At 57.4% G+C, this 27,318-nt stretch overlaps 1 protein-coding gene and 1 long non-coding RNA gene across 2 annotated transcripts; one reads left to right on the forward strand and one right to left on the reverse strand.

The window, feature by feature from the left end:
* The first annotated feature begins 30 nt into the window (after positions 1-30).
* On the forward strand, positions 31-6,763 carry LOC137453833 (uncharacterized). Its single transcript, XR_010990464.1, has 3 exons — positions 31-173; positions 1,129-1,430; positions 5,312-6,763. It is a non-coding gene; the product is annotated as an uncharacterized lncRNA (long non-coding RNA).
* SEC24A (SEC24 homolog A, COPII coat complex component) lies at positions 4,873-27,226 on the reverse strand. Its single transcript, XM_068163434.1, has 23 exons — positions 27,139-27,226; positions 20,569-21,051; positions 19,341-19,508; positions 17,659-17,730; positions 17,213-17,358; positions 16,909-17,081; positions 15,896-15,998; positions 14,932-15,058; positions 14,504-14,613; positions 14,051-14,163; positions 13,341-13,459; positions 12,497-12,552; positions 11,988-12,194; positions 11,576-11,696; positions 10,859-11,017; positions 10,056-10,229; positions 9,580-9,690; positions 8,847-9,022; positions 7,379-7,516; positions 6,484-6,588; positions 6,299-6,391; positions 5,711-5,814; positions 4,873-5,339 (listed from the first exon to the last, which is right to left on the reverse strand). Exons 1-23 carry the CDS (start codon positions 27,209-27,211, stop codon positions 5,225-5,227), a joined length of 3,246 nt encoding a protein of 1,081 aa, XP_068019535.1. The 5' UTR covers positions 27,212-27,226; the 3' UTR covers positions 4,873-5,224.
* Positions 27,227-27,318: the final 92 nt, after the last annotated feature.

Raw genomic sequence — 27,318 nt, forward strand, 5'->3', positions numbered from 1 at the left:
CGATGGTGGCGCAGCACGGGAAGAGGAAGAGGGGCGATGGCCGCGGGCAGAGCTGCCTGTGGGGGCCTGCGGCGGCAGCGGGAAGACAGCTTCAGGGGAAGGGGCTTGGCATGGCTGCAGGAGTAGCAAACCAGCAGCGACGTGACCGCCCGCTCCGCCTGGGACCAGCTCGGGTGAGCCTGGCGAAGCCACCCTGCGCTCGGTGCGGCGCGGGACGGGGACGGTTCGGGCTGGCACTAGGCACACTGCTGGAAAGGCTTCCCCAGGAGGGTGGCGAAGTACTGGAACAGGTTGCTCCTGGAAGCTGTGGAGGCTCCAAGCCTGGCAGCGTTCCAAACCAGGCTGGATGGGGCCTTCAGCAGCCTGGCCTAGGAGGAGTTCCACCCCAGGGCAGGGGGATGGAACTGGAAGGTCTTTCAGTTCCTTCCCAACCCACATGGCTCTGTGATTCTGTGGTGACATTTCACTTCCTGTACAGAGAGATGAAAGCAGTGTTCTGTGTGGAAACATAAGCACTGGAATGCAAGAACATTGACACCTGTAACCATAACACAGCATTTACCCCACGCTGTAGCTGCAGAGGTCAGCAGAGGTACTCACAGGGCTCAGCTGACAAAGCTGTCGGATTTCCAGCAACGTTTAAAGGACAAAGCACAAGCCCTGCTGTGCTCCTCAGGCAGGATGGATCCATGCTGAGGGAGAGCACAGGGCTAAGCTTTGAGGTTTTCAGCTGGAAGAGCTTTGAGTGCTGTGTCGAGGAAGTTCTTTGGTCAGCTCTGGACACTCTCCAAAGGAGGGAGGAGGCTGTGCTGATTAGTGGGGTGCCAGCAAACATGTTCATGTTCTAATGCATGCATGAAGGGGATACACAACACAGGGAAAGGCTCCTAGGGGACTGCTGGGCAGTTCAGGGCAGCTTCCCAAATGGTATTCCCAGTGTAGTGTCCTGACACTGCTGTTCATACAGCAAGCAGCTGCAGGATGGGCTGTGCACAGAGGACAAGCCCAGGGGAAGAAGGTGCTCCAAAGCAGTCCAGAACTGCTGTAGCACTGTAAAACAGGGAGCATCTCTGGATCTCTCTAGCCAGATAAAATTGAGCTAATATTCATCTTTCTGTGCAATAAAAGGTCCCTTATACTTCTTGTGTGGAAAAAAAAGGGGCAGAACTGGACCCCAGTGTTCTGCCCTTAGCTAAACATTCACAGAGCTAACCCAGAGCAAAAGCACCTGAAGGCCACAGCAGCTGCAGACAGTGATGTGGATACTCTCCATCAACACTTCCAGTTAATTACCTTCAACATCCTCAACAATGAGCCACTCTCAGACTGTGCCACAGGAACTTCGTTGATCCTGAATGTGGAGTTCAAAGACCAGTAAACAAATCTTCAAACCAGTGCTAGGATGGCTGCTCTCTGCCACAGCTAAAAAGGTGAGATCCAGTAGCAGCAGCAGGGCAAACCCTTTGTGCTGACAAGCCCAGTTCCTGTTCTGTGAAGCAGCTCAGAGAATGATCAGTTCTGTACTAAGCCCTGTAAACCCAGAGCTCAAAGTGATGAGCTTATGGAGTACCCTGGGGGTGAAGAGCCAGCAGCAGCAGTGGGGGCAGCTCAGAAGAGATCTGCCAGGCCTAGGATGGAATGGCTTTTACAGAAGGGCACTGAAGGAACAGGGTGTGAAATGAAGACACAGGATCAGCTACACCAAACCTGATCACCAGCCTGGGAGCACTGCTGAAGGCTGAATCCCTGCCAGTGGCAGCTGGCTCTGGAGAGCATCTGGCTCTGGAGAGCACCTGGCAGGTGGCTGGGGAGCACAGGGTGGGTGCAGCACTGCTGTGGGCTCACTGGAAGAGCAAAGCCCAGGGCAGGAATGAGTAACAATGCTGAGTGCCAGGGATGCTCTGGAGGGACAGAAAATGCCAGTGAGAGAGGTCTGAGTCAGCTGGAGCTGCTTAGTTTAACTTCTCTCAGGCTGTATCACCCGAGAGCTGCTCTGGCTACAAGGAGAACTTCTCACTGGCACCATTTCCCTCAACTCAAAGGCAAGGTTCTGGTTTTGCAGGGAAGGACTGAGGGACTTGCTTGAGTTCTTTCAATTGATTTTATTGAGTAGCCAAATCTGATAAACTAGCACAGATAAAATAAGCCTTTGCATGTGTTACAAATGACTCTTTACAGGAATAAAACAGCAGAGGTTACAAACTGTAAAAAGGACCTCAAGTAAATCCTGCCTCAGGCTCAGGAGGGGCAAGATTTGTGACCTCATCCTAAAGATCAAATGGTTTGAGATCAGAAAGTCAGAGATTTCATATTACAGTATCATACACTACTTTACAGAATCAAATTGACTGCAAGGATTGCATCCAGAACAGTAAACAGAGCCTTACAAATCACACTCCACAGTCCCTTGCTGAACAGCCTCTCTGCATCTTGGATCTTCTGCTGGGAAATCAATTCTAGAGGAAAGGGAATCCTTCCAGTGATTGCAGCACAGTCTGTGTGGGCTTGGGCTCAAATACAGCCAATTAAAAGTGGTAATGAAGGCAAAGTAAAGCAGATGGTGACAATGTTGGCTGACCACTAACATGGCAAATGCAGGAGCAGCTGAAAACCAAGAAAGTCTTTAACTAGAAAGAGAGAGAACAGCTGCAGTGGCAGAGGGCTGAGCACCAGAGCCACTCCTGCCTGGGTCTGCAGCTCCCCTCTCTTCAGTGCCCTGGTTTCTCAGTTGCAGCTAGAAGTGACACAGTGTGGGAAGCTTCTGTGTTGAGCTCTCCTGTCCTGCCCTCACAGCAGCAATCCAAGAGGCTCCAGCAGGCCCTTCCCCTCCGAGGGGGAACAAACCACCAACAGCCAGTGGAGAGCTTCTTCCCCAGGGAAGAGAACTCCAAAGGCTTCATCTGATTCAAGTGCAATGGTTTGCTCTGAAACCCTTGGGGACTAATTCCAGAGAGTGAGATCTTCAGCCACTGTCCTGGGCACATAAAGCAGTGAAGCCACCTCCCACGTTCCTGTTTCTCAAGAGCACCGAGGGACAGAACAGCAGAACAGTAAGCAAGAGGCTTTGGGTGGGCTGCCAGGTAGGAGGCTGATTGTCAGCATCTGAGCAACAACAGGCCCCAAACACAAGTTCTAAGCCATGCTCTGAGCATGTGCACAGCTCCCACTCGAGAGTCCCCTTTCCCTGGAAGCAAGCTCCAAACCTCCCTCCTCTCTGAGCAGAAAGAGCAACTCTCTGCAAAGCTGCTCCAGGAACTACCACACTCCTGCCTGCCCAGGACACAGCAGACAGGGAAGCTGCAGCTGCTTCTCTAACAGCCTTCTGATGCCATTTGGGACCTTGTTCTGAACTCCAGCTTCTTGTGCTGCAGCAGCAAGAGCAACTTCCTCAGAGAAACTCCTCCTCTGCAGCAAGGCAGCTCCTGCAACCCCATGCAGCTGCAGTCTGAAAGGGTAGCAGATGATGACCCCCTGAGGCCCTTTGACTTGTATCCTAACTACCCCTGCTCCAAATGCTTGCCCCAGGAGGCAGGCTCCACAAGACCAAGAGTTTGCCATGGGAAGCACTTCCATAGGCACAGGGATGCAGCAGTTTAAATACTCTTTACATTGGTAACAAGCTCCAAAGCAGAGCAATGACCAAAACACTTCCACACAATGATTTAAATGCCTGGCACAGAATGCACTGGGTGGGAAGGGACCTTGGAAGCCCAGCCAGCCCAAGTCCCCAGCAGCCAGCAGGGACAGCTGCACCTAGAGCAGGTTGCTCAGAGCCCCCCAGAGCCTGAGCTGCAGTGGTGCCAGGGATGGGAAGCATGCACACATCTAGGGATTTTCACTTCCACCTGTAGCTCTGGGAGGGATCTGAGGAGATATTTGAAGCTTGTACTGGGTGCACACTGGCTCTGGGCCTAAGGCTCATTGCACAGTAAAGCCAAAATCAATTCTGAGAGCTTCAAGCATGTCTCACAAACCATCAACCAATCCTCAGACACAGGAGTTTTGTCCTTTCTTTGCCAATGTCAGCTGCAGCCGAGTCAGTGCTGCCTCCAGACAAGAGGTCTGAAGTGCTGCCACATGAATGCACTTCAGAAACACGCTGGATGTTAGGGGCCTGACATCCAGTTGATGCAAACAAGAGCCCAAAGCCTGCTAGACACAGCCCCAAACATCTGAGAGAAGCCTTGCCTGGCTTCCCCTCCCACAGCACTCTGATATTAGACCTGGTCCTTTCACTGAGGGAAAACAAAGCTTGCCACCCACCTAGGAGCCTCTGCAGGGCCACCTCCTCCCTGCTGTGGTGAATACTGACTTAGCAAAAGCTTTACCACTCAGCCAGCCTGGGGCAGCTCACTCTCAGTGCCCTTAGCCCCAGCCCAGGCACTGGCCCTGGAGGATCTGTTCCTTTCGAAGTGAGCAGCAGCCAAACACAGAGCTGCTCTCTGCAGTCACAAGGTGCACCCAGAGAGAGAGGCTGTCACAGGGTGCACCCAGAGAGAGAGGCTGTCACAGGGTGCACCCAGAGAGAGAGGCTGTCACAGGGTGCACCCAGAGAGAGAGGCTGTCACAGGGTGCACCCAGAGAGAGAGGCTGTCACAGGGTGCACCCAGAGAGAGAGGCTGTCACAGGGTGCACCCAGAGAGAGAGGCTGTCACAAAGTGCACCCAGAGAGGCTGTCACAAGGGTGCACCCAGAGAGAGAGGCTGTCACAGGGTGCACCCAGAGAGAGAGGCTGTCACAAAGTGCACCCAGAGAGGCTGTCACAAGGGTGCACCCAGAGAGGCTTTCCCTGCAGTCATGGTCAGCATGGTGAGGTTTTATCTCTAGCAGCAAAAAAAAGGTTAAAAAGAAATGCCAGGAGTTACAGAAATATACATTTTTGAGCAACAGAGAACTCTTTATTGTACAAAATGTGTTTCACCTTCTCAGTATTGCCTCTGGAAGTGGACTTCATGCTGCCAGTACTTACAGTAGAAACATGATCTGCAGCAGACTAGAGGTGCTCAGCCAGTCCCAACAGTTTGATTCTTTGCTTAAGGTACAATATTGTGTGGTTGCACATTTGATTCTCAGGTGTGGTCCTTTATTTGCTTTAGTTGGTTGAAATCACAGTGAGAACTTCTCATCCCCTGCCTCAGGCCACAGATCTAATGAAGGTATCACAAGCACAAGCGTTCCTCACTGCCAACACTTCCCTGCCCCAGGTGAGCCGCGGGCCCGGGCTTCATTTGTTCACTTGCTGCTGTATGTGAAGGAGGAATTCATAGTATGATAAGGCTGATTCTGTTCTGTCTTCAATCATATTTTGCAGGAAACTTGATTTCAGTGGGCTCTCATCCCTTAAAAATGGAAACACAAGGGTTTGAGTGGAAGCAGCAGGCAGCAAGACCCACAGTGGAGGCATTCCTACTTACAGATCAAGTGGGAAGATACTTCAAGAGCTTAAGGACATCAGAAGAGGATCTCAGTCACCAGGGGTGGTTAATCCTAACAACTGCACTGATCAGCATTCACTTCACTTCACTGACACTAACCAAAGACTGATCTGTGACATTCAGTCTCTTGTGGGCTGTGGAAGTGCTAATTGCAGCCAGCTTCTCACAAGTCATCCCTGCTGTCCAATCTGTTTGGCACAGCAGGCACCACTGCCATTAAGGAGGTTCAGTAGGTGATACCCAAATCTATGTTAAGAGGTTTTTAAGCCACTTACTTTACTACATAGAGTATAGGGAAGAAAGGTCTCTGTTCCCTCAGCCAGGCAATGAAAGTTGTTGTTCTGATGGACTCTGCAGTTTCAAGTTCTGGGAGCTGTGTCTGCAAGGCAGAAGGTGTCATGAGCACAGGCCTGGTCACTAAAGCACAGCAGCACTGCAAACAGCCCAACTCTGTCCTCAGCAGGTACAAAGCAGCTGTTTGTGCTCAGTTCTAGTCTGCCTTGGGAGGGTTTCCAACAGCCAAGTGCCCTGAGGTGCTGCCAGCACAGCCATGCTGGAGCTGTGACCGATGCCTGGCTTGCTGCAGGAGCCAAAGGACGTCCCACAACCCACTCGTGCTCTGCACAAGAGTTCAGTCTGCTCCCACTGCTGAGGCACTGCCCCAGCCCCAGCCTCCCCACACTGTGCTTTTCATGGGAAGAGCAATAAGGTTTTAGCCTGAAGAAACTCCAAGACTGGCAACAGAAAGAGCTTCTCTCCCCAGACCTAGGTTCATAGCAAGTCACACCTGGAGGCCTAGCATGTGAGAACTCAGGATATTCTGGTGGCACTGTACAACTGGGTACAGCAGAGCCATTACCTACCATGTTCTGTGGGATTGAGCCATAATTGGGGACTCCGAGGACTTGGCTGATAAAGCTCTGCCCACAGTTCTTCCCAATCCACAGAAACAACACCTGGAAGACACCCAGTGACAGCACCATGAACCCAGCAGTCCCCACACACGGTGAGCTCGCTCTCCCCTGTGTCAGCAGCACCCCCAACTTACAGAGCCAGCATCCATAAGGTAAGCACCATCCCTGCTCAGCTTCTCCACTGACAGCTGCAGGAGGGGTGGCTGAGGTATAGTTCTGTCATTGATGTTTAGAGCCCCCTAAAAGAACAAGGGAAGGACAGTGGCTGACAGCTCAATGCCCTGAGACAAGCAGAGGAGCAGAAGGGTGAGCAAGGGCAGGGTGTGTGTCCGAGTGCTGAAGCTGGGCACTTTGTCCTCCATTGGAAGTCACACTGTGCAATTTACCAATAAACCTGATGTGTTTATGGAGAGAGAGTGCACTTCAGCTTACTCTTAATTGCTTCTCAGCTGGAGTAGCAGATTTGCTGGGGACTGGTGAAGCCACACCTTGAGCACTGGGTTTAATTTTGGGGCCCTCATTACCAGGACACCGAGGTGCTGGAGCAGGTCCAGAGCAGTGGAGAGCAGGACTGGTGAGGGGCAGCTGAGGGAGCTGGGCTTGTTTAGCCTGGAGAAAGGGAAGCTGAGGGGAGACCTTCTGGCTCTCTGCAACTCCCTGAAAGGAGGCTGGAGCCAGGTGGGGGTTGGTCTCTTCTCCCAAGTAGCAAGGAAATAAATGGCCTCGAGTCGTCCCAGGGGAGGTTTAGGTTGGGTATTAGAGAAGAAACTTCTTCACTGGGAAGGTTCTCAAAGACCGGAAGAGGGTCTCCAGGGAGGTGGCTGAATCCCCATCCCTAGAGGTGTTTCCAAGAGGCAGAGGTGTGGTGCTGAGGGCCATGGGTTAGCCCCAGCCTTGGCAGAGGTGGGGAGGGGCTGGACTGCAGGATCCCAAAGGGCTTTGCCCATTGCGGCTGTGCAGCTTTGACGTGGAAGGCCTGAGACTCTGAACAGGAGGTTGAGACAGCTCCCTGGGCTCAAAGACACTCACCTCATCCGTGAGGGTGTCGACTCTGTAGAGGCTGGGGTGTGTCATCAGCATGAGGTACACCAGGGGCTGGTTCTTCACCTGGCACATGGCGAAGATGCGCTCGTCCAGCCGCGCGCCGGTGCCCGTCTGGAAGGCTTTCTGCAGGCAAGCAGGCGGCAGAAGGCAGCCCGGTGAGGGGAGCTGAGCTCAGCTGGGTGAAGGCCTCAGCACTCCTCACAAGGTGGAGCTCCCCTCAGTGCTTCACATACAAATCACACCAGGCTCCTTGCTCCCATCTCTGGGTTGTAGGATTGGGGTGGCCTTGCACCCTCAGTCCTTCCTAGGGAGCACTGCAGCTGAGATGGAAGCATCTCAACACAGGTCCCTTCTAACCTGTGCCTGAACAGTGCCACTTAGAAGAGCAAATTCAGGCATTAGGAGGAAATTCTTCCCAGGGAGGGTGGGAAGGCACTGGAACAGGCTGCCAGAGAAGCTGTGGAGGCTCCAAGCCTGAAGTGTTCAAAGCCAGGCTGGATGAGGCCTTTAGCAACCTGAGCTAGCAGGAGGTGTCCCTGTCCACGGGCAAGGGGGTTGGAACCGGCTGCTCTTCCAGGTCCCTGCCAGCCCAAGGCATTCTACAGAGTACTGGAGGGAAGCAGCACAGCACCCCAGTGGCACAGGGCAGCAGCTGCTGAACAGCTCACAACAGTGCCCTGCTGAGCAGCCAGGAGCAGCCAGGAGCAGCCAGGAGCAGCCAGGAGCAGCCAGGAGCAGCCAGGAGCAGCCAGGAGCAGCCAGGAGCAGCCAGGAGCAGCCAGGAGCAGCCAGGAGCAGCCAGGAGCAGCCAGGAGCAGCCAGGAGCAGCCAGGAGCAGCCAGGAGCAGCCAGGAGCAGCCAGGAGCAGCCAGGAGCAGCCAGGAGCAGCCAGGAGCAGCCAGGAGCAGCCAGGAGCAGCCAGGAGCAGCCAGGCCCTGCTGTGCACCCCCGGGGAGGGCTGTCCCAGGCCAGGCCCTGCTGTGCACCCCCGGGGAGGGCTGTCCCAGGCCAGGCCCTGCTGTGCACCCCCGGGGAGGGCTGTCCCAGGCCAGGCCCTGCTGTGCACCCCCGGGGAGGGCTGTCCCAGGCCAGGCCCTGCTGTGCACCCCCGGGGAGGGCTGTCCCAGGCCAGGCCCTGCTGTGCACCCCCGGGGAGGGCTGTCCCAGGCCAGGCACCGCTGTGCACCCCCGAGCAGGGCTGTCCCAGGCCAGGCACCGCTGTGCACCCCCGGGGAGGGCTGTCCCAGGCCAGGCACCGCTGTGCACCCCCGGGGAGGGCTGTCCCAGGCCAGGCACCGCTGTGCACCCCCGGGGAGGGCTGTCCCAGGCCAGGCACCGCTGTGCACCCCCGGGGAGGGCTGTCCCAGGCCAGGCACCGCTGTGCACCCCCGGGGAGGGCTGTCCCAGGCCAGGCACCGCTGTGCACCCCCGGGGAGGGCTGTCCCAGGCTTACCTGCTTGAGGAGCGCCAGGACGTAGAGGGGGAAGAGGCGCAGGGAGTGCGGGGCCATGAGGCCGGGCTGCTGGAGGCTGAGCACGGAGCTGCGGTAGGCGGCCAGGGAGTCGATGACTGCGTTCACCAGGGCATCGCGCGCGTCGCTCAGCGAGGCGGACACCGAGCGGTCCACGGCTGCGGGGCACAGAGCTGCTGAGGCCTCCCCCTGCCCCCTCCTCCCTTCCAGCGGGTGCTTGGTGCACCCCAGCAGGCAGCTCCCGCTGCAGCCAGAGGGAGCCAGGCCCAGCGGCTCAGCAAGCCAGCTGGAGGCTCGCAGGGGGCCCCAGACACAGCTGTGCTGATCCTGCACCTCAGCCAAGCGCTGAAAACAGCCTCCTGGGTTTGCACCCTACGAAGCACTTCAAGTGCTGGGGGAGGTTGGGTATTAGGAAGACTTCTTCACTGCAAGAGTGGTCAGGCACTGGCACAGGCTGCCCAGGGAGGTAGGGGAGACCCCATGCCTGGAGATGTTCAAGAAACCTGTGGCCATGGCACTTGGGGACAGGGTTTAGTGGCCATGGGGGGGTTGGGTTGGTGGTTGGACTCAATGATCTTAGAGGCCTCTTCCAGCTGAAATAATCCCATGGTTCTGTGCAAGAGAACCTTTCTTCTACTGCTGTTTCCCAGAGGGCTGCTGCTCCCAGCTCTAGGGCTGCCATCCACACAGGCCCCACAAGCACTATGCTGCTTACCCATGTTGGCCAGCAGCCCGGTGATGGCCTGGACGTCTGCCCCCAGGTAGACATCACTCAGTGTGGTCACAACAGGCAAGCACATGGTGTGGACACGAATCCTCCTTTCCCCTGTAGGGAAAACAAACTGCAGCCTGCAAACACAGCTTTGCTTTGCTGGCACAACAGAGGAGCTGCCACTGCTCACCCAGAACGAAAACCCAGCAAAAATGAACCAAGGTTTCCTCTAATGCATCAGACAGGTTCATGAGCCCACTTCCAGCAGCTCTTAAAGCCGGTTACTTGTCTTTGTCTGGGTCTAGCCTCCCTGTTTTCAGGCCAGAACTAAGCTTCCCAAGACACTTCTTGGTCTGGAAGAAGCAAGACCATCAGCACCACAGGGCTGTGACCTTGGTAGCAGACACCACAGGTTAGGTTCCTCCAACTGCCTGCAGCTGGTCCGTGGGCACAGAGCCCTGCTCTGAGCCCTGCCTCACCTTTGCTGGAGGTGTAGAGGAGAGCTGACTGGAAGGAGACCACCTGCATGTCCGTGAGGCTCTCCTCCACCGCCATCTGCACGGCGTAGCCCGCGTCCGGGTTGACGTTGGGCAGGGACAGCAGGTCTGTGGAGCGCACGAAGAAGTTCCCGTGGAAGGTGTGGATGGAGAGACCTGCAGCAGAGGCACCGGCTCAGCTCCCGCAGCACGGGCACCAGGCAGCGGCCGGCTTGGTGCCGCTGAGACCTGCCCGAGGCGGTCAAGGATCGGCAGGACACCGTCCCACGGGAATAACCCACGGAGCCCAGCGGGAAGCAGGGATCTGCAAGCTGGATCCAGGCTATGAAGTCCAGCAGATTTTGCAGCAGTCAGCCTGCTTAAAGGTGGCATCTGCAGCACCTTCACTGGCACCCAAGCTCTGCTGTAAGCTGAGGGAGCAGGGTTAGGCTGGAGCTTCGGAAGAAGCTTTTCAGTAGGAGGGTGGTGAGACACAAATAGGCTGCCAGGAAGGCTGTGGATGCATCCTGCCTGGGGGTGTTCAAGACCAGGTTGGATGAGGCCTTGAGTAACCAAATCTAGTTGAGAGGCACCCCTGCCCATGGCAGGGGGTCAGAGTAGCTGATCTCTAAGGTCTCTCCCAACCTGAGCCCTTCTAGGAGGATGATGGCACTGAAGTGTACTTGTCTTAGCTTTCTTTTTTAACCATTTCCACTCACCTCAGCCAAAATCCCAACCAAGGCACAGCAAATGCTCATTTCCCTTCCACCCCCTCCCCCTGAAATCCAAAGAAGCCACCTCCAGACCTTTGGTGCATCTTATCCTCATGACAGCCTCAAAGCCAATCTTCCTGGTGAGGTATCGCTTCAGCTCCTTCTGCAGCTTCTCCACCTGCACAGGGTTGTGTTTGTGGTGGTAGGATTGGTAGTAATAGACACTGCCTGCAGAGTACCTGGATATGCAACCTGCAAGAGAGCAGCAGGGTTGGCAGGGTGCAGGCAGCTGCTGTGTGCTGAGGGCAGCACTCCCTGTTCACACCTTCATGTGGCTCTGCACACTGCCAGGCCTGCAGATGGGACACCGCTCTGTGCCCAAGCACCTGTGTGGTCTCAGGGCTGCAATCCTTTCCACTGGCATGGAGCTACAGGTACTGTGGCACTTGGGATTTTGGTCAAGTGGTGGAAAAAAACATCATCTAAATGCTAATGAAGCTTCTTCTAATGAAGGCAGAGTTAAAATGCTCCATTACAATGTTAATGAGGTTGACCCTGATGGTTAAAAGGCACAAAGCAATGAAGTACTTCAGGCACTATTAGCAGGATCACAGGAGCCGACTCACAGGGGGCTGTGAAACCAGCCAGGTTACATCAGCAGCCCCTCTGACTGCTCACCAAGGGTGGACTTGCACCTTGCCACACCGGATTCACTCCAGCCAGGCTCATGCACTGAATGTTGATGTAGAGCCTGTGTACCTGCTAGAAGCACAGGGCTTACACAGCCCCAAGCACCTTACCAGGCCTTACCTAGAGAAGCCAGGTCAGAGTATTGTCCACTGAGGAGGAACAAATCCACTGCAACCTGCTGGCCTGAGCAGTCCAAGGCTAGCTTCTTGTAGAAGTCAGTGGATGGTGTCAGGTGTATGTCCTGCAAAGACAGGAGTGTTAGCACAAACCAAAGGACCCAAAGAGATGAACTCATTCCTTGCCACTTCTCAGGGGCCCTGACAATTGATTCCTCATCACTCAGTACCAGTCAGACCTTCAAGTGCCCAGCAGGCCCTCAGGCTGTACTTACAGGTCCCAAGGGTTTTGCTGCTCTATGTTGACACAGGAAGGCTGGAGCTCAGCAAGGGGAGCACAAAACTAAGCCAGGAGAGGCAATCCAGAGCCACTGCCCTGGACAGGAGAGGTCCCTCAGCCTCTGGGCTTCGCTCACCTTTGCAGATGATCTTTGGTTTGGCTCTTCCCGAGGCTTCAGCGCTCCCATTCCCACCGATGGAAGCTGGGTCTGGAAGACAGAGATTCTGCCTCCAGTGGGGGACATCAGCTTAAAGGCAGCCTGTAAGGCAGGCCCCAGAGCACTCTGAGTTTCCAGGGACTTGGTAAACATCTGTGGCAAGGTCTTCAGCAGATCTTGAATTAGCTGGAAATGAGACAGCAGCAGTGTTAAGGGTAGGAGTCTGCAGTCTTCTCCAGAGCTGACTGCTGAGCATACACAACCCTGTGAACACTTCTCATGCCAAGGGAGTACAGAAAAAGCCCTAACAGAAGCCAAGCACTGCCTTGGGTCAGGCTGGCAGAGGTTTACAGTCACAGAGCAGTTCAAATACCTCTTTTTCCCCACCCCCACCTGGCATTTAACCTGCAGGTGTCAAAGAGCATTGAGTAACCCAGAAATTCCCCCAAGCTATGGGAATGCCACTGGTCCCTTGAGGTCTTTCTTACCTCTTTATTTTCATTTAAATTGACTAGTAAGTTCTCTGGCATTGGTACAAAGACATCTGCAAGAGGAGGGGAAAAAAGGTATTTAGTTTTTGCAAGCACCTCAGGCCTCTCCCAGCTGAGATCCCTGGCAGTGAGGGTGGGGAGAGCCTGGCACAGGCTGCAGGGAGGCTGTGGCTCCCCCTCCCTGGGGACGTTCAAGGTCAGGCTGGATGAGGCCTTGAGCAGCCTGGGCTGGTGGAGGTGTCCCTGCCCATGGCAGGGGGTTGGAGCTGGATGAGCTTTAATGTCCCCTCCTAGCCAACACACTCTGTGATTGAGCTGTGTATGCCCACAGTTACAACTGCAGAACACACACAGCACCAGCACAACCCCATCTGACAGCATGATCCAGAGCCCCTCTGTCAACTGCTAAGCATGGCTGTGGCCAGCATGCCATGGCAGAGTAGCACCTGGCAGGGCTGGGGATAATCAAGGGGAAGTGCAAACACAGAGCCAAGGTTTCCTGGTGCTCCTCCTGCCCTGCCTCACAGCACCTGAGGCTACAGGCAGGGGGACAAGCCCTAGACAGCAGTCACCACAGCATCCAGAGCACTTTGCCAGACATCAGCATTTGGGATCACAGGTCTGGGTAACTGCAGGAGGTAACCCCCACAGGAGCAAGCCTGCCTTCACGTTGTCAGTCAGGAGCAGCCACAGCATCGCTCAGCACCTCCAGAGGCACTGGCAGATGCTACTTCCAAAGCCATTACCAGAGACCAACGACCTGGTCTGGAGACCCCCACCAGAGAGATGCTGTCACAAAGGCTGTCAGCAGACAGGGGGCAGAGAAGGGATTTCCTCATACCTTCAATGTCTGACACTATCAGCATCTGGGGCTGAGAGAGGCCCTCCTGAAGGCTGTAGAAATGGATTGTGCTGTCAAATGTTATGAAGCCTATTTTCGTCCTAGTGTTCCCAGGGAGCCTGCAAACAAGACAGATGGTGTTCAGGAGGAAGGAGCTGCAGTTCTGCAGGCTCTGCTTTCCAAACATCCATGCACCTGGCCCAGGTTGTTACCAAGCAGCTGCGTAACAGCTCAACTGCAGCAGCCTGAGTCATTTGGGAGTGAAAAATAAAGGCCCCAAACAACCACCACCACCAACCACACAAACCCCAAGCACCAAGGCAGCAGCTCCTGGTGCAGTCACCCAGCCAGCACTCCAGACATGTTTTTGAGGTGGGAACAAGCACTGGAACAAAGGGAAGAACAAGGTGCAAGCCACCAAGGAGCCTGCTCCTCATGAACAGCTCATCAGATGTGAGCAGTGCTTTCAGCAAGCACTTCTCCAAGCTTCACAAGTACAGTTCCAGAACCCATCCCAGGGATGGTGTCCATCCCTTGGGGAAGCCAGCAGAGGAGGCAGCCTCAGGAGGAAGCCCCCAGTCCAGCCGTGGTGGGAAGAGAACCCCAGCTTGCCGGGGCCTTCTGTGCGGCACTGGCCGCTGGCAGCCCCTGCTGCAGGGGGTCTCCTCCAGACAGGAAGGAAGGATGAGGAAGGTGGAGGGGGCACTCACGAGTCCAGGCTGTCCAGCAGGGTCTGGCAGGCTGTGCTCAGGTACCCTGTCTCCACGGCGTTGTGCGAGACGTCGAACACAAAGAGGTACACAGGCGGCTGGGGCGGCCGGAGCTGCGGGGAGACGCGGGCTTGCAGCGGGACAGCCAGCTGCTGGGGCCCCTCCGCTGCAAGCTGCACCACAGCTGCATGCAGCTGACAGCTGCGCTGCTGAAGCCTTCCTGTCTCCTCTCCAGTCGAGCTGCAGCTTGCTGGCAGGCGGCCTGCAAGCAGCTGCCTGCTCCAGTGGTCAGAAATGAGCCATCTGAACTGCCCTGCCCAAAGGCTCCCAGATAGCTCCCCTGGGACAGCAAGGCCTCTGCTGAGCTGCAGAGCAGCCCTCTGTGCCCAGGCTTGTCCTGACTTCTCCTTGGAAACAAAGGCAGAGAACAACTCCAAGCAATTAAAGCCTTACCATGTATTCAGATGGAGCCATAAACTCAATGGTAGCATTCTGGACTTCAGGTCTTTTATGGGGCTCTCCATGAACTCTTGTGACAGGATTGTACATGAAGTCCTCAGGCACTGTGCAGACAAATGGAGACTGTTACTTCACAGGAGGATTAGCTGTGCTGCATTTACACATCAGCTCCTCTGGGCCCACTGGGCAATGATTCTTGGACAGCCCTGCTAGGCAGGGCAGCTTTTTGTAACCCTCCAGGGTCCCTGAGGAGACCACCTCGGACCTCCTGGGCTTCATTGACGACAGTACAGCCAACATCTGCCATGCCTCAGCCCCAGCAGCAGCTCCTCGGGCTGACAGACAGCTATCCCAGCCTCAGAGGGCAAGGTGGGAGAGGTGGACCTCAACAGCTGAGAGCAGTGAGCGGCTGCAGGACCTACCATCGTTCACCCTGTAGCACAGGTTGCATTTCCACCTCCTCTGGTCCAGGAAGCTGACGAAGGGGTTGATGTACGTGCGGCAGGAGCGGCACCGCACGATGGTGCTCGAGGTCACCACCGGCAGTTGCTGCAAGAGAAGAGCTTCCTGGTTCACCGCTCACAGCTCACCTGCCACACCCTCTGCTGCAGCTTGGCCACTCAGGGCACACTTGCTGAGGGAAGAAGTCTTGCTGCATCCTCACAGCACCCCTGCATTCCTTCCTGAGGTGACTGTGGGAACTGAGCTCCGAGGCATCTAGCTGCAAAGCCTTCAGCACTGCACTGATGGTTTAAGACCAAGTCCTGTGCCCAGTACAGATCAAAACTCAGAGGAACAAACCCCACATCTTTGAGAGAGTGACTTCAGTTGTGAAAAACACCAGGTGAAAGGAGGCACTGCTAAAATCAGTCCTACCTGAGGACATCCAAGCCCCTTCATAATGCTCAGTTGCAAAGTAGTACCAGGTTTGGGGGAAGGCATCAGTAAGTGCAAGGGATCTGTGACAGGCCAAAGCTGTCCAGGCCACACTGCAATCCAGATGGAGGAACTGCTTTAGAGAATCACAGGACTGTTCTGGCTGTACCTCTGAGATCAAGCACCACTGACCTAACAGCACCACCTGTTGCCTTCTGGCACGGTCCCGGTGCTGTGCTGCCTCTAAGCTTGTGGCTGGCTGAGCCCTGGGTGGTTTCACTGATTAAGGAGTGAGGCTTGAAAGTTTAAAAAGGGCAGGGAGGGAAAACCAAAAGATCAGAACCATTCTAATGACCTGCACAGAACAGGGAAGTGTCAGTTACCAGGGCGGCTCTCCAGGGCCAAGGCCAGCCGCTGGACTTGCCCTTCTGTTACAGGTCAGTGCCCAGCTCTGGACTCAGCACAGGCAGGGCTGCATCTCAGCAGGGAAGGTGTGGAACGTTTTCATACCGATAAGTCTTTGAAAGGATGAAGCAGGAGCCCCAAAGGAAGTTTGGCTTTATTCAGTAAGGCCTGAGTTTGAGGAATGTTAGTCAGGGTACAGCGGAACAACCTACATGGAGGACAAAGGTTATTTTCAGAGGCTTGCAGGGAAGACAATCACTTCAGTAGCACACAGCATCCTTCTGTTTACTGTTTCTAGGGCTGGGGCATTTCCACTTCCAGACAAAGGATCTCCTCCAACTCTGTCAAACTGCTCTGCTTCAGCAGAGCCTGACCCACAGCACACCTGAGTTGTGGTTTTGTGCCCCTGCTCCTTCGGCACAGCTGAGCGTCACAGTGCTCAAAGCTGCACCAAACCCTTCTGCACCAAGGGTGGGTTTGGAACTGTTCTGAGGTGGCCCCTTCTGTACAAACCTGAGCCAGTGAAGTGTAAGAAGTGGTCATAAAAACCTATAAGCAGCCCCAGAGGGACTGCAGGGACTTCAGGAAGTGCAGATGTGCACAGAACCTTCCCAGGTCCAGCCCAGGGTTTGATCCCCCAGCTTCACAGAGATGCTGTGAATTCCTTCACCTATCCTAGGAGGCTTGCAAAGCAGGAGGACCTGCTCTGGGTGGGCTCTCAGGGAGATGACTTCAACACCCAACTGCCAGCTTCTTGTCTGACACTGCAGTGACTCCACTCTGGGAGCTGGTCCCTGGAGCAGAGCTCACTCAGCCTTTTTTGCTTCACCTTGCTCTCTTTTCTCACTCACACCCCTGGCCACCTCCATTCTGGAGCTCCTGTCTTGTGTCTGTCTACAGCTGCCTTGCACACATTGTTCCTCACGCCTTCCACCCAGGCAGCTCTCCTCCCTTCCAAGTTGAGAGCACCTGCTGCCTCTGTTGCAGCACAGGGGAGCCCATTCCCAATGCTTCCTATCCACAAAACCAAGGAACTGTTTGGGGAAGAGTTAAGTTTCCAGGCAGGGATTTCTGCCTTTGGGGTTTCTGGATCAGCTATAGCAAATGAATAATCTTACTCAGGGTTACAGTTGAGCCTCTGGATTTCTTCATGCAAGTTTGGGACAGGAGCCTTCAAGAGGGTCGTGGGAAGAATGTTTCTTTCTTGAAGAAGATTCACAGATCTTAGTCCCTCTTGCTGCAGGCTCAGGCCCCCCAGAGCTGCAGTGAGGTGATTGGTGCCCAGGGCAGGCTGCAACAACACCAACGATTTGCATGAAACCCCTGCTCAGCAAAGGGCACGCCCAGCAGGGGTGCACAACACCCACCAGGCACCCCTCCTCTCCCCCCTCCACACCCTGAGACAGACCCCAGGCACTGTACCTGGGGGAAGTGCTTTGCTCCCTCTGGGTACTGCGCTCCTGGTGCTCCGGGGCCGGCAGCGTTTTGGTAGCCCGGCCGCAGGGCAGGGTAGGAGTAGCCAACAGCCCTGTTCAGCTTGGAGGGTGCAGGAGAAGCATGGGGGCTTGCTGAAGGCAGAGGAGACAAACACTTGAGGTTCACTGCTGAAGAACAGCAGCTTGCTCAATGCATTAACACAGCAGGAGGGCTTTGGGTTGGTGTTGAGCTTCTAAGTGCAGCCAGCTGACAATTGCAGTGAAATGCTCTCAGCTGCTTCCCCACCGACAGGCACAGGCATGCCTGCTGCCAGGAAGTTTGGATCTGCTCTCAAGGCAGACACTGAACCAGCTCTGTTTGTACAGAAACATCCAAACTCCTGCCTTCAGAAAGCCACTCAGCAGTGAACAGCTGAAGTTCCAAAGCCTTACCCATGAGGCCGCCGCCTTCTATTGCATCGTAGCTGTTGTGCAGCGCCGCCCCATCGCCGGCAGGAGCATCACCTGCTCAGAACACAACCCCAGTCAGCAGGGACACAGTGGCTAAGAGGCTTTAACGAGGGCACTGCAAAGAGGTCCCACAAAGCAACCCTGGGGCAACACTGTAGTTAGCATGGTTTGGATCTGCTTTGCTCCACCACCAAGTGGAACTGAATCTCAAATCTGAATTCAGGCTTACAGCTCAGCCTCTCCTCACACACGGTGCTGCTGCTGCTGTGACTTCACAGGGCATTAACAAACCCCCTCCAAGCTCTCTTTTTGTGAAGGAAAACCACAGTTCCTACACTTCTGACTGAATGGCCTTTTAAAGTACTTTGACCAGGCATTTGCCATGCAACAAAGAGCCAGGGGACACTTCCTCCTCCTCAGAGAAGTATCTGCAGGTCAGCTGCAGTTTGCAAAGCACCTTGGCACTTGGGTGCTGACCTCCCTGAAGAGCTTTGCCACTGCTGATTCACAGGAACACCAAACTTCCAGCACTGACACACTCAGCCCAGAGCTGCCTGCCAAACACCAGCAGTTCTGACACAGCCACATACCAGTCAGGATACAAATTCCAGCTGAGATAAGAAAAACCTTGGAACAGAGTGCTCCTGGAGGGCAGCCCCTGCAAGCTGCAGGCACACAAAGCCAGTGCTCTTGCTAAGCAGCAGCTCCTCCATCCACTGTCTATGGGCATTAAACTCTCTGAAGAGAACCTACTGAAGGACCTTGCACTATACCCTGAACCTTGCCAGCACACAGCAGCCAACCTGACTCACAGGCCAAACATCTCTGTCCCTCTGGGGCCCTGCAAGCGTTTCTCTCCAAGCCAAAGCAGTTTCTAGTGCCTTTCACAGGTCCAGATCTGGATGTGTTATTGCTGTCCTCACACAGGTACCACCCCTCAGAAACCAGCAAGCTGAACATGCAGGGGATCAGCAACTTGGACAGAACAACCCATCAGTGTGAAAGTGAACCTGCCAGCCAGCCATGGCCCCATCAGCACGAGCACCACATGCAGCACAGCCTCAGGTCTGCTTGGTGCAGAGGCCTGAGGAGCTCTGGAGCCATGGCATAGCTGTGCAGGGGCCAGAGGAGGCAAGGGAAGTCAGCTACCTGCCCCCAGCAGCTGGCACCTCACAGCCTGCAGGGGCATCCTGAAGAAGATGAACAAATCCCAGATGGGTTTCAGTGGTTTTGCACAGAAGGGAAGAGTGAGGCACAGCCACACAAAGAGGCAAGGAGCTGCAGGCTCCACAGTTCACTTCTCTCTGCAGAATAAAGCAAGAGGGAAGTGTGGCACAGATTGTGTCCTCCACAGCAGTCAAGGCTGCCAAGGAATCCAGCTTCAGCAGCACTGTGACCATCACAAAGCAGAGGTGGCAGCCATGGGGGACGTGGGCATGTCAGGCAGCACTCAAACCTATTTCAGAGTGTTAATGACTTATTAACTGACAAGAGACGTTTGGCCTCTCTCCAGGGCCCTACCTGCTCCTCTCAGATGAAGTGAGGCTGCATTAGCCTCACTGGCACCAGATGGCTGCCCAGGAGAAGGCTGCCTTGGCTTTCATGCTTGCACACTGGAGCCACTTGTAATGCTCAAAAGCAACACAGAGCAGAATTCTCCTTACCTTCCTGACTTGCAGCTGCATTCAGCAGGGGCTGTGTGCTAGCTGCTCCTGCTGCCTGGGCTGGTGGCCTGGTTAAAGGTGGACCACCAAGTGGTGGAGGGCCCAGAGGTGGCCTTGAAGGGGGGTGGAGCGGCGATAAGGGCTGGGTCACTGGTGGAGGTGCAGATCCTGCAGAGAGATTACTTTGTACATGGAGAACACAGAACTTGCTGCAACAGAAACACCTCCTGAGCCTAACAGCACCTCAAGAGAAGCAGTATGTGCCTCAACACTGGGAACACTTCTGTACCTGACTGCTATTAGCACACTCAGTTAGGGAGCCCTCTGTAACAGCCACCAGCAGGCTGCTGACCCCAGCTTCAGCTTTGTTTCCATAGTCAATCACCACAGCCTGTGCCAGAGAGCTGCTGAGTGTTGGGAAAGCTTTCCACCACTGCCTGGGCCAGCAGGCTGCAGCAGGAAGGCAAGTGTCACTTCTTTGTGCTTCAGGGTTTAGGTGGAAAGGAGGAAGAAATTCTTGACAGTGAGGGTAGGGAGACTCCAGAACAGGCTGCCCAGGGAGGCTGTGGCTGCCCCCTCCCTAGAGGTGCTCCAGGCCAGGTTGGATGAGCCCCTGAGCAACCTGGGCTGGTGGGAGGTGTCCCTACCCATGGCAGGGACTTGGAACTGGATGAACCTCAAGGTCCCTTCTGATCCAACCCATTCCATGGTGATTCCATGGTTTTCTCTACAGGCTGACAGTTATCATTAGATAGTTATAGGAAGCTTCCCCTTCAGCTGGCCTCCTTCCATGGTGGTTCAGGCTGTGTTCAGGTCGTTTGCATGGCCCTGGGTGAGGCTGTTCAGAGCACAACCTGAGTCAAGTGATTACAGAGGAGCTGAGGGGTTCTGAACTCGCTGCACAGCACTGGAGTTCTCAACTGACAGGTCCAAAGCCCCCACCTGACGGCTCCAGCAGCCACTGCACGGAAGGGTGAAGGTGACAGGAGCCCCACTGGCCATGCACACAGCTTCCCAAAACGAGACCCCGCTGTCTGCTCAGCCAACTGAGCAGCACCTGGAGCTTCCCTTTCCAACCCAAAGCAACCAGCCCTGTGTTCATGATGTGCATTCTCTGCCTTGGCAGCCTTGTGTCAGGAGCACAACGCTGTGCAGTCACTTCTGTACTGCCTTCCCCCCAAGGAAGCCCGAGACAGGGCACTGGCAAGCACGGCAGAGCTGAGGTTACCTGGCTGCAGGGCAGGGCCTCCCGCAGGAGCAGGGTAGGGATAGCTTCCTGCAGGCTTTGCGTTTCCTGCCAAGGAGGGGGGGTGCTGCGCTGGCCCTGCCCCAGTCCCGTGAGCCACAGGGCTTGCCTGAGCCCCCGGCGGCCGAGGGGCAGCAGCCTGGCCGTGCTGCCAGGGCGAGGGCGCCGCGGGGCTGGCCGCGGGGGGTGCGGCAGCCGTGCTGGGCAGGGCAGGCAGCAGCACCGGCGGGGCAGGGCCTGTCTGTCGGGCTGCTGACCCAGAGAAAGCTGCCGCTGGGGGCCTGTGGAGGGTCTGCCCAGGTCCTTGGAAGTGGTTTAGCTGAGAAAGGCTCTGAGAGCCACCGTAGGTGTACTGTCCAGGAGGCTGGTGGGGCGGCCCCTTCGCCGGCGCCTGGTGCAGGTAGGGTGCTGGAGGCCTGTGAGCCTGGGCATCCGGAGAGTGCATCAGCTGGCTTGGAACAGGACCTGCCAGAGGAAAAACACACAGCAAACCCTTCAGAAAGGCAGCACCTGTAGCTCTTCTGAGGAGAAGAGATGCTCCTGGACTCTCTTCCCTTTGCTTTTGAGCAGGGTCTGACTGCTGCAGGGGGCACGAGCCGGGGAGGATTTTGCTATCAGCACTCAGCTCTGCTTTGTTTTACAGCAGCCTGACCACCACTGACCAGCCCAGCGCCTCCTGAACTAAAACCCACACACAGGCCTGCTCCTGCCTTCAGCAGCCCCAGGCAGCAAGCTGACCAGAGAGCAGAGCTGTGCCAGGCAGCAGCGGGAGCGAGCAGACCAAGAGCAGAACTGCCTCAGGGCGGGAGTGACACCGGCTGCAGCCTCAGCTCCCACAGACACCGGCAGCCGGCTCCAGCCGAGGTCACTGCTGGTCCTCCAGTGGCAGAGCTAACCTCTGCAGGTCTCTGCAGTTAACTTTAGCACACATGCTGCCCACGCTGGCAGGCAGCTGCTCACCAGAGTGAACGAAGGGCCCCACAGCAATTCACCTGGCTGCCTCGCCGGTGCCTGGCATGCAGCTGTTGGCACAGCTGAGCCAAGCTCTGCTCACTGGCAGGGAAACACCAAGGGGAGTGAGGCTGTCAGCTCTCCAGGCAGGACACCAGGCTGGCAGGAGCAGCATCCGATGTCTGCTTCACACAGCAGCAGAAGAGACAGCGTGGGGAGACTCCCAGCACGCCCGGAGCTCCACCTGCACAGCTGCCGCCGCAGGCTGCTGCTGGCACTGCCCCCAGGGACATCCTGAGGGGAGACCTTGCACTTGGAAGTGAAATCCTCCTGGGGGAGGAAAGTCACAGCCACGGCTGAACCAGCAGGCCAGGCTCCAGGGCCGTGCCCGTTGTGTGTGCTTCCCCAGCCACACACACTTGAGCACAGGCCCAGGGAAGCACTGCAAGCACGACAGAGCCTCCTCAGGAGCCGGAGGGGAGACCCTCGCCAGCCCTGCCCCGCCCCGCCCCGCCCTGCCCCACCCTCCTGACCGCCAGACTTCAAGGTCCGGATGATCCTCGCGAGCCCAGGTGAGCCAAAGGCCCTGACTGGCCAGCACCGCAGCCTGCACTGCAGCACCGCAGCCTGCGCCGCGCACCAGCAGGCACCGCAGCACCGCAGCTTGCACTGTGCACCAGCAGGCACTGCAGCACCGCAGCCTGCACTGCAGCACCGCAGCCTGCGCCGCGCACCAGCAGGCACCGCAGCACCGCAGCCTGCGCCGCGCACCAGCAGGCACTGCAGCACCGCAGCCTGCACTGCAGCACCGCAGCCTGCGCCGCGCACCAGCAGGCACCGCAGCACCGCAGCCTGCACCGCACACCAGCAGGCACCGCAGCACCGCAGCCTGCGCCGCGCACCAGCAGGCACTGCAGCACCGCAGCTTGCACTGTGCACCAGCAGGCACTGCAGCACCGCAGCTTGCACTGTGCACCAGCAGGCACCGCAGCACTGCAGCCTGCACCGCGCACCAGCAGGCACTGCAGCACCGCAGCCTGCACTGTGCACCAGCAGGCACCGCAGCACCGCAGCTTGCACTGTGCACCAGCAGGCACCGCAGCACCGCAGCTTGCACTGCAGCACCGCAGCTTGCACTGTGCACCAGCAGGCACTGCAGCACCGCAGCCTGCGCCGCGCACCAGCAGGCACCGCAGCACCGCAGCTTGCACTGTGCACCAGCAGGCACCGCAGCACCGCAGCTTGCACTGTGCACCAGCAGGCACTGCAGCACTGCAGCTTGCACTGTGCACCAGCAGGCACTGCAGCACCGCAGCCTGCGCCGCGCACCAGCAGGCACTGCAAGCAGCCTCCCCAGGCAAGCACTGCAGGCAGCTGCAGCAGCAGGGAGGCACAGCACCTCAGTCAGCATCAAAACAAGGCAGCTCTTTGCCACTGCAGCACTCTGGCCACACTCAGAGCTGCCATTCACAAGGCAAAGTAACTGCCCCCAGGGGTTCTGACAAGAGCTGAAGCTCAGTGCAGAGCATATTGAAATGCTCAGGACAAACACTGCATGAGTGGCTCAGCTTCCCACTCCCTGGGCAGCCCTAGGCTACAGCCACAGCCACAATCCCAGCATGCTGGGGGTGGAAGGGACCTCTGCAGGTCACCCAGTCCAGGGCAGCCACAGCAGCTTGCCCAGGAGCACAACGGCCAGGGGGGAGTTCAGCTGCAAAGACCATCTCCATCCCCATGCTAAGCACACAGCCCAGGCAGCACTGCAGTGCCAGTGATCTCATCCCACTGCCTGTTCCTTGTGCATACCAAGCACACACCACACTGCTCCACCCATCCACCTCAGCCTGCTGCTCCTGTTAGCCAAGCCAGTTATCCCCCCCGGCCTTGCAGCACTGCTCATAACCCCAGCAGTTAATGGCTCCAGACTCAACAGTGCCTGAGCAAGGAGCCTGCCAAGGTGAAGTGCCAAGGGTTCTGCCTCACCTCAGAATCCACCCTGTGCTCTGCCAGGTGGCTTCTCCACTCCTGATGTACAGACTCCTCTGCACATTCAGCAGCTCACTCAGGACAGTGGGGCCAGGCCCTGACTGCACCAGCACAGAGACACAACAGCAGCGCTCCCAGCCACACCAAGATCCCAGAACGAACCCACAGCCGTCTCCAGCTGGAACATTCACCTCTGAGCATGACTCTGGAGGCCAGCAGGAACCAGAGAACTCAGACTGCTCCCTTGCACCCTCCCTGAAGGACAAGTGTGAGGATTGACTACGGGGAGTGAGGTGAAACCCAGTCCCAGTGTTTTGTGTGACACAGCTCCCTTTCCCCACAGGCTCCAGAGCCTGGCTTTCATTCCAGCCAGCAGCACAGGGCACAGCCTGCAGGGCTCCTGTGCCCAGCCCAAGCCTGCCAGCAGAACTGGAGCCACAGCACCGAGGGGCACAAACCCTCTGCAAGAGCTCCACAGAGCCTTCCCAGGGCTTGCTGTTAGGCTGCTGCCAGGTGCCCATTGTGACCTGGCCTCCTTGCTAAGGCCTCTACAGAGAGCACACAAGCTCTCCAGCTTTCCCCAGGGGCTGCTGCTGGCTCCCTGAGTCCAGGAACCCCCCAGGTGGGTCTTGGCTGAAGAGCAAGATCAGGAGCACGGCAGCAGAGAGCAGTCAGACACCAAGAAGGGCCCCAGCACAGCAAGAGACACCTCTGCAGGAAGACAAGCTCACTCCTGAGACCAGGAAGGGCAGCAGACTGTGTCTGAAGGTTGCCTCATGGTTGTACAGAACGAGGAGTGAAAACACCAGCATGGGAGGCCAGGATTCAAGTCCTGCTCTCTGCCACACAGATTCCAGCATCACCTACTCCAAGCCAGTTATTCAGCACGTCCCTGCCAGCAGCCACCACCGCTCCAGCCTCTGAGAGGTAAGGGTAAAGACACAGAGAAGCTGCACCCCAGCCTCACTGCCACGGGCTCTCCAGCCACCATCACCCCTTCAGCTGACTGCCCCACGGGTGTCCTGACCCAGCAGTGTCTGAAGTCTGTGATCTCAAAGTGCCAGTGAAGACATCACAAGAGAGTCCCAGAATGCCAGCTTGGAAGGGACCCCCAGGATCACCTGCCCCCAGCCTCTCTAGGGGATGGGCAGTTGCACTGAGCTGGCTCAGCACCCTGCCAGGATGAGTCTTCCAACTGCAGAGGGCTCCACTGCTTCCCTTGGGAGGTGACTCCAGGGTCCAGCTGTGCTGATGGGGAAACATTTCCTTCTGGAGTGCCATGGGAATGTCCCCAGCAGTCCCTTGTCCCCATCACCCTTTGTCTCTTCCACGGCACTCCTTGTACAAGGGGAGCCTCCATCCTCCTGGTACCTCCCTCTCTGTCCTGCTATGTGGTAAGAGAGCAAAACAGCCCTAGAGGCACTGTTCCTCCTCCTTGCTTGCACTATTGACTGGGAAGCACACTAGCAAGGTGGAGTTAGAGGAGAGAGGCTGCTGGTCCTGGTGGCAATCACACAGAAGTAGAGGAAGGTTGTTGCCAAGCAACGCAGCGCTCCTGCTAAACAGTGTCCCGGCCAGCACATGGTGCTGCTCTCACAGCTTACTGCCTTCACCACAGCCAGCCCAGGAGTCACCTGCAAACAGCAAAGCAACAGGTTGAGAGAGCTGCCTGCTGCCCACCAGCTCAGCACTCTGCTGCCAGCCTGCCCCACACCACGCTGAGCACCACGCAGTGCCCTCGGTGTCCCCAGGGGCTTTGCTTGCCCCACGAGCATCCGTCCAGGCCGGCAGCCCCGACTCCACAGACCCTCAGAGAAGCCAAGAGCTCTGCAGAGCTGAGCAGCCTGATGCATCCCGAGGGCCAGCAGCCCAGGCCCCCAGCTCCCCGCCCCAGCTGGGCTGCTAACTGCCCTCATTTGCATAACGCTCTGTTCCGCTTCTTGGTTCTTCACCCACCCGGCAGCCTGGAATTCCTCCTCCTGCCTCTCCACAGCTCCCACTGTGTGCTCAGTCCCACTGCAGGGAAACCAGCAAACACAAAGCCAAGCCAGCCTGTGCGTCAGCCCGCTCCACTGCTCCATCAGCTGAGGTTCCCTGCCCAGACCAGGCGCTCTCTAGGGCAGAGGTCTCTCTCTCGCCCCCCACCTTCTCAGCCCTCTAACGGCCGTCTGCAAAGTGCCACTCTGCAGACGACTTGGAGACAGAGCGACAAACTCCCTGCGAAGGGGGGGGAAGACAAGTCCAACCATTTAATTACTCATGCATAAAGCAGGGAAATCAGAATGCCTCATTAGAGCTGAGCTGCTTACGATGCAGCACCACCACTGCAACACTCAGCAGCTAATCAAGGAGCCCGGTGCTGAGGAGGAGATTTGCACTTGTGCCTCAGACTGTGCCAGGGCAGGTTTAGGTTGGGTACCAGGAAAAGTTTCTTCACTGCAAGCGTGGTCAGGCACTGGCAGAGGCTGCCCAGGGCAGTGGTGGAGTCCCCATCCCTGGAGGTGTTCCAGAAGTGAGCAGCCATGGCACTGGGGGCAGGGTTTGGTGGCTGTGTGGTGTTGGGTCGGTGGCTGGGCTGGATGGCTTAAATGCTCTCTCCAGCCAAAACAATTCTACGGTTCTCTGTGACTTCAGGAGACAAGGCCAGCATCAGAGGCTGCCCCCCTTGCAGAGAGCACAGGCCAGCAGACGAGGCGTGCTGCGGGCTGCTGCGGGGTGTGCAGCCTCAGCCCCACTGCTGTCCAACAGGTGCATTTCAAGGGGAGGGAAACCCCGCAGCGCTCCCTGGATCACAGCACAGGGAACGAGATCACCTCAGGTGACTGACAAGATAAACCTCATGCCCTGGCGCCGGAGCCTGCGCTCAGCCCGGTCCTCCCCCCGCCAGCGATAACCACGGTGCCACATCTACAGCCCCGTTCCAAAGGGCCACCGGCTGCCGCCGCGGCTGTCCCGGGGCAGGACCCGGGCTGCGGTGACAGGCAGCAGGGCTCGGGCGCAGCCTTTCCCCCGGCAGCACCAGCGCCGGCTTTCTGAGAGGCAGCTGTGCCAGCTTACAAACCGAGGCTCTTATCGGGGGCAAGCAATAACGGGACGCAGATCCCTGCCCGACGAACAGCGCTGCGGGCTGCCCAGTGCCGCCTGGCAGCACACGCTCCCACCGGCGGCTCGGTCCCACGCACGGTGGTCCTCGGGACCTTCGCCCCCGCCCGGGGCTGCACCGTGGCCTTGCAGGGAGCGGGTGACGCTCGCCCCGCCAGGGGGACGGGAATCGGTCACCGCTACCCACTTGCTGCCCTTAACTCCCTCGGCCGCCGGGGGAGCCGGACACAGGCTCGTCCCCGGACCCCGCCCGCTCCGGCAAGCCCGGGAGCGCCCCGGGATCAGCCGCGGCCACGCTCCTTCGCTCCCGTCATCCCGAGCACCTCCTCCCCGCTGCTCTGCCCGTGGACACCGGCCCCTTCGGCCGAGGCGCGGCCCTGCCGCCCGCGCAGCACCGAGCGGAACGGGCGTAGAGCGGCCCAGGGCCGAGAGAAGCGCAGCGGGACAGGTGTCGCCCCCGAGCCGCAGCCGGGCCCCGGGCAGCCAGCGAGGGCAGCCCAGGCCGGCACTCACCGTTGGTGTAGGGCTGCTGGCCGGCCCCGTTCTGGCTGGGGTAGGCGGCGGGAGGCCTGGCGGGCTGGGCCATGGCGGCGGGCTCGCTGGGCTCGGCTCGGCGGGGCTCGGCTCGGCGGTGCCGCCCGTCTGGCGGCGCCCGGCCCAGCTCGGGAGGGAGGGGAAGGGCCGCCCCGCACC

This window comes from Melanerpes formicivorus, unplaced genomic scaffold (assembly GCF_026170545.1).
Source record: "Melanerpes formicivorus ecotype bairdi unplaced genomic scaffold, bMelFor1.0.p_v2 SCAF_2, whole genome shotgun sequence".
Classification (NCBI taxonomy): Eukaryota; Metazoa; Chordata; class Aves; order Piciformes; family Picidae; genus Melanerpes; species Melanerpes formicivorus.

Excerpts from the sequence above, each read along its gene's own strand:
- SEC24A (XM_068163434.1), bottom strand. The coding sequence starts at position 27,211 with ATGGCCCAGCCCGCCAGGCCTCCCGCCGCCTACCCCAGCCAGAACGGG. Across the intron at positions 19,509-20,568 it reads AGGCCCTGCCCTGCAGCCAG|GATCTGCACCTCCACCAGTG; the intron begins GTAACCTCAGCT and ends ATCTCTCTGCAG. Across the intron at positions 5,815-6,298 it reads GCTCAATCCCACAGAACATG|ACACAGCTCCCAGAACTTGA; the intron begins GTAGGTAATGGC and ends TCTGCCTTGCAG.